Consider the following 6000-nt stretch of genomic DNA (forward strand, 5'->3'; position numbering starts at 1 on the left):
CATTAGAAGGACTGGATCCATCTTCCATGGTTAATTAGAAAAGTTAATTGCACTAAAAGAAAGCAAAATTGTGCAAAGCCAATTGGCAGGTCAGAAAATTGAACAGTATACCCCCAATTCTGCTGAAGATTATACATAGCCTTTCGTTGCCATTTGCAACACCATAGGCAACCAACAAAATATAGCAAGGAAATAAGAATGTTTCTCTTTTTCTGCAGCACCAGTGACTGTACGATGCCTCCAGGACTTGGCAAGAATTTACATTCGCCGCAATCTTAGAAACTTGATAAACCAAGAGATTCAGGCCAAAGGCATTCCTCAGAAGGCTGCACCAAAACGGAAACGCAAGAAGCTTCGGAGGCGTAAAATTGATACCTATGTATTTGTAGGCAATCAATTGATACCGCAACCATTTGACAGTGATGAGGATGACAAAATGGAAGAAAATAAAGAAGAAGAAGAAGAAAAAGAAATGAATGAAGACCTCAAACAGGAAGAAGCTTCCCCAAATTTACTTCGAGAAAGAATTCTGAGCCTGCCACTACCAGAATCTTTGAAATCATACCTAACCTTCTATAGGCAAAAATAGCACTGAACAAAAATAATCCTAAAGGTATCTATATTCACTGATGGCTCTTCAAAATCTCAAATGTAATGTAGCATTTTCTTGAATAATCTCTTCAAAAATGATATGCTTGAATATAAAGAAAGCAGTTTCAAATAGTAAATGTATGATTAAATTGGTTTAACTTGACTACTTTTAATTAAATCGTATCAGTTCGCGTTTGAAGATGAAAGCAGAATACTCCTTCAGATATACACATTAATCTTGAGATTTCTGATGGTATAATAACTTTTTGACACAAATGTTATCACATTTTCTATGAGAAGATGAAAAATATGTTATTTTTAAAGTTATGAAAAGATTTTAAACATTTAAGTGGCTAGTACCATTTAATATAACTCAATTAATCAGATTTGCTACAGCAATTAGCAATTTTTACTTTTATTACCACGTCCCTTCATAAGTCATGCATGTGCAACCAAACAATAAATAACAGGCATAAAGCAACATATTTGTTTAACATCGAGAAATGTTAACTTAAAGGAATATTTTTTATGACAATGCAAAAAAATCCTCTGAGCAATTTATCAAAAGTGTGGATTTAGTTATGCCAATGGTAATTGTGCAGTTAATTAATGATGTGTTTACTGCCCATAAGTAATATCTGGCAGGCCCTTTTAATTGGGCTTTGATACAAATAATTGTTCCATATTCTGATTACATGTATGAGGATCAATAATATTAAAAATCAAAATATTGTACTATCTCCTTATACAGCAATGCACTTTAGAATTTAGGATTTAAGTTTGCCAAGACTTCTAACCATTTTTGACAAAAACTTGCTCTGCGTTTTATTATTTTTGAGCTATGTTCTTCAAGTGTTAGAAAAATGAAAATGCTGTTACCTTTTTCACTTTGAAATTACTTTGGGATAGTAAATACCCTTAAACAATACTCTGGGACCTTTGGAATTATGTAGCAAACTTGCAAAAAAGTAAGGCAATATACCATCGCTACTGATTTGCTTACTGTAGTACTTTGCTCATTTGCACCTCTCCTGAATCCTTAGTTTGGGTACAGCTCAGGGAGAGGTCACTGAGGGATATTTTCTTGATAACATGTACAGTAGGTTGTACTTGTGTACCAAGACAATTAATCCATGGTGGATTGTTAACTTGGTGATGATACTTGGAGTGACATTCAGGTAAATATTAGGCTTTTTGTACAGACATTGATTTTTTTTTCTGCACTCTTTGTCATTTGATCTATTATACAGTGGTTAAAAAATAATAGATGTATTTTCATAGGTAATGTAATTTTCTGCAACTTTGATCAAGAAATGTAAATTCATGTTTAGAAGTGTTGCTTTTGGTGTCAAATATGGTTTGTTTCATTTCATAGAATTACTATTTGAAGAGTAGCAGTTCTATGAAATCTCAGTTTAAATAAATGTTTGCTTCTGTATACATTTATTTGGGGAAATATTTTGCAATAAAATTGATATTCTTTGTCATTTTTGTGTGCTGACAAGTTTATCATGTCTGATTTTTGATCCCTCAGATTTAAATTAAAATGTACCTTCTTTTGAAATCTGCAGAAAGGCACCAACAAAATGAGTTTGGTCTGACTTTTATTGAGCAATTGCATTTTCTAAAATTGTAAATAGTTATTCCGAAATATTTACCGAACAACTATTCAGATTTTCTCTACAGGCACTGTTTAATGACAAAATGTGCAGGAGTTTTTCAGTTTTGAAATGAGTTGAAGGATCCCATCTCTGAAGGGACCAGAATCAAATTGAAGGTGCTATTTTCAATCATGTTCCACACTATGTAGAGTGGTACATCAAGCAGGTCATGTATCTGCAGCTACACCTGATTTTGTTAGAGTATTTGGAGTCCAAATGGATTTGATTAATTTTAACAGCAATGTTTATGTGCTAACGTAGGTGTATTGTAGGTAACCGTTAGAAGTTGAGGGGGGAGGGTGAAATGGAGAGCACACTACTGCATAATTGTTTTAGAATGTTGTGGGACAGTCCTGCAGAAAATTTTGATTGTAATCTATTTAGCCAGAAAAAAAATTCAAAACTCTATTTTGAAACCATTCAGATGAACAGACATTTTGTAGCCTACCTTTTATGGGCCCAGTGTTGGGTTGCAACCAGCAGGGGTCACATACCATGTCATCGTAGAGAAACCGGTATTACCTTTTAATTACTTTTCTGCGTGGAAATAGCCTAATTCTGTACACTAGCCGATTTTCTCACTCCTGCCAGACTCTCTGCCTTACCCATTCTGATTTGACCTATAAGTACATTGCTGTCCTGAGAAAATTAAGGGCCAATTAACTTTAAAGTATTCATGGAGCAAATATATTATGGAGTAGCTAAATTTATTTGATCAAGGATATCCATGAATTACATATTTGGTTTTTGTAGTTAGATGTACTTGAATTTAGTATTTTTTAAAACATAAAGCAGTTTACAATAGTCTCTTATTGAGACCCTCTTGGTCAGTCAAAACAATTTCTTGGTACATAGCTACCACACTTGTGTTAAAACATAATTATCTATATGAACATTCAGTGACCTAACCACAAAGCTGTCTTTAATGGAAGAAAGAAGAATTTTATTATCTACTAACTCTGAGAAAAATTGTAATGTAACTCTAAACTCTTGGGTAAACTTAGAAATGGGATTGAGGGGTTAGAACGGAGGGTTCTAGATAGATGGGAAGGTAATTGTGTTTAAAATTCTCAAAATCCTTGAGGTTTAGGTTTTTAATTGAGTCCTGACTTTAGCTCTGATCTTGTCTCTTCACGCAATAGTGAATATTGTAGATCTTGTGTTCTCAGTGAATGGTTGATGTTTCAAGTTGCTTTAAACTGGGTACTGAGTTTGAACTGGGTTTGATGAAAAACAGGCAGAGAAGGAGGAAAAGTGAGTGAGTCTTCAGGGTCCTTGCTTAAAAATTCATTTTCCTTGTTTCACCATTGCTACCCCAGTCAGCAATTGATAGAGTCATTTGTATATTCCCATGTCTGTTTTTCTAACCAATCTCCCAATAAGTAAAATTATTATATATGTGAATTAAGCAGGATGCAAATTCCTTGACACTGTCTTTAGTGTCTGGTTTCACTGGTTAAAATGGTAGTTGAATGCAGATGATTTTAGTAGACATTGCACAAAGCTTGTTTCAGTCTCTGGTTATGTGATCCCACCATCATTTGAGATCACCATTTGTCCTTTTTTAAAAAAAATCTTTTGGTTTTCGTCCTTACTTTTATTCCTTAAAGTACATTTATGAGCGAGGCAAGTTTTCATGACAGGGTAAAAACAATGACTGCAGATGCTGGAAACCAGATTCTGGATTAGTGGTGCTGGAAGAGCACAGCAGTTCAGGCAGCATCCAAGGAGCTTCAAAATCGACGTTTCGGGCAAAAGCCCTTGAGGGCTCCATGAATTTGAAGCTCCATGAATGCTGCCTGAAGTTTTCATAACAGCCTAATAGTTCATGATCATCATTACTAATGTTAACTCAATATTTATTTAACTAAATTTAAGTTCCCCATTGCTTTCATATGACAAGAACCCATTTCTTACCAATAATTAATCTAATCCTTTAAACTATAAGGTCCATGAAGTTCTCAGGTAATGGAAATTGTGATGTTTGAAATTTAAGTTGAATATTGATTTTTTTCAGTATCATTAAAAAGATGCAATAGTATTTACATTAATTGAAACAATATGGACATATTGTTTGTACAAAATAAAATTGTATGTTTTTTTTAATCTGAGGTGGCTATAAAAAGTTTTACTGCACTATTTGATCAAGAAAAGGGAAGTTTACCCTGTGTCCTGGCTTTGTCCCTCAATCATCATCAGTTTAGAAAAAAAGAATACCCGGTTATTTATCTGAGGACTTTATAGGATTTTGTGTACAAATTAACAGCTATGTTTCACTATGCAGCATCTCTTGAACCAAGAATTACATTTACTCCAGGTTGAGAATTTCTTACTAGGGTCTTCATGTAACTGAACAGGGCAGTTTGCAATCCACAAATCTTTAGATGCATGAGGTAGTGGGTCTTTGATTTTCTTCCTTTCATTTCTACTGTGCTTCATGATTATTTCATTACATTTGGATTCAACTTGTTGCAGCTTGGTGGAACCATTTTGACTGATTGAAATGCAACAGCATTGGCATCGACAAAGACAGTGGTGTACTGACAATGTTACTGGATTCGTAATCCAGAGCACAGCAGGTTAATCTTCGAAGGACATGGGTTTGAATCCCACCGTTCATTAATGGTGAGATTTGATTTTTTTTTTAAAAGTTTGAAATTTAATGGCTGACCTAATGGTGAACCTGTTGCAAAAGTTGCAAAAACCCATTTGGTTCTCTAATGTCCTTTTGTTAGGGAAAGAAATGTGTCATCCTTGCCTGGTCTGGCATGCAGGTGACTCCAGATCCACAGCAACGTGCCCTCTGTACCAATCCAGTCCAATTAGGGGGAAATTAGAGATAGGCAAGCCAATAAAGACTATATCTTATGAATAAAAAAAAAAGTGCAAGCTTGAGTGTGTTTGTAGTAGTTTCTTTGTCCTCTGAGAATGCTGGTGATTTTGAACTTCAAGAAACAGAACTGAGGTGGGGATATAATTTTCCAGCCATGTAAATGTAGCATGCATTCCATCATAGTTGATTTTGTAGGTATTTTACCTGAAAGCTTAGAGATGGCTTCCAGAAGATACACACATTTGTCCAATAAGTCCTATCATTGAATCTGGAGAATATAGTGAGGGTATTACTGATGGAACTTATCTAGTTCTCTTCTGTACCACTGATACACTTCCACCCTCAGTGTAACCACTAAGCTGTGCAACTGTGCTGCTGCTGTTCCAAGAATCCTAGCTATTTGGTGGGTGGGTGCATTCACCTCTGGTTTCTCCAATTGCTGCTGCAAACAGACTTTTGAGGTCTGAACATAGGCTGGAGAAATTAGAGAGAAAGTAGCCCGGAACTGCTGTGGACACTGGGATGTATGTTGAATCATAGTAGTCTTTCTTGCGACAGTTGCACTTTTGTTCATAGAAGGCTGAGCTGGTGTTGGATCTCCTCCCCAAAGGTGGCCTTTTGAGAGACGTGGCTGTTAGTGTATGCGAACGTCCAACATTTTCTAGACTTTCTCCTACAATGTATATGGAAGGAGAATGTTTGAAAGACCGAGTCTGTTTGATATGAGTAGTCATTGAATCATAGAGTCATACAGTACAGAAGAGGCCCTTCAGCCCATTGACTCTGTACCAACAAAAATACATTACTACCTATAATGGTCCTACATTCTGGCATTAGACCAATGGCCTTAAATGATATGATACTTCAAGTGCCCATTCAAGTACTTTTTAAAAGGTATGACACTGCCCACCTCGA

At 35.5% G+C, this 6000-nt stretch overlaps 1 protein-coding gene across 7 annotated transcripts in view; it reads left to right on the forward strand.

Moving 5' to 3' along the window:
* pcmtd1 (protein-L-isoaspartate (D-aspartate) O-methyltransferase domain containing 1) overlaps window positions 1–2078 on the forward strand; it is a 91821-nt gene extending 89743 nt beyond the window's left edge. For all 7 annotated transcript variants that reach the window (XM_087986408.1, XM_087986413.1, XM_087986414.1 and 4 more), the window contains one exon: window positions 219–2078. In XM_087986408.1, the coding sequence (XP_087842534.1) occupies window positions 219–589 (371 nt within the window). In that variant the 3' untranslated portion in view covers window positions 590–2078. The remainder of the gene's footprint in view (window positions 1–218) is intronic.
* The last annotated feature ends 3922 nt before the right edge of the window (window positions 2079–6000 follow it).

The sequence above is a fragment of the Chiloscyllium plagiosum genome, unplaced genomic scaffold, assembly GCF_037043375.1.
Source record: "Chiloscyllium plagiosum isolate Xiang-an unplaced genomic scaffold, Cpla_swu_hap1 HiC_scaffold_4, whole genome shotgun sequence".
In the NCBI taxonomy this organism is placed as follows: Eukaryota; Metazoa; Chordata; class Chondrichthyes; order Orectolobiformes; family Hemiscylliidae; genus Chiloscyllium; species Chiloscyllium plagiosum.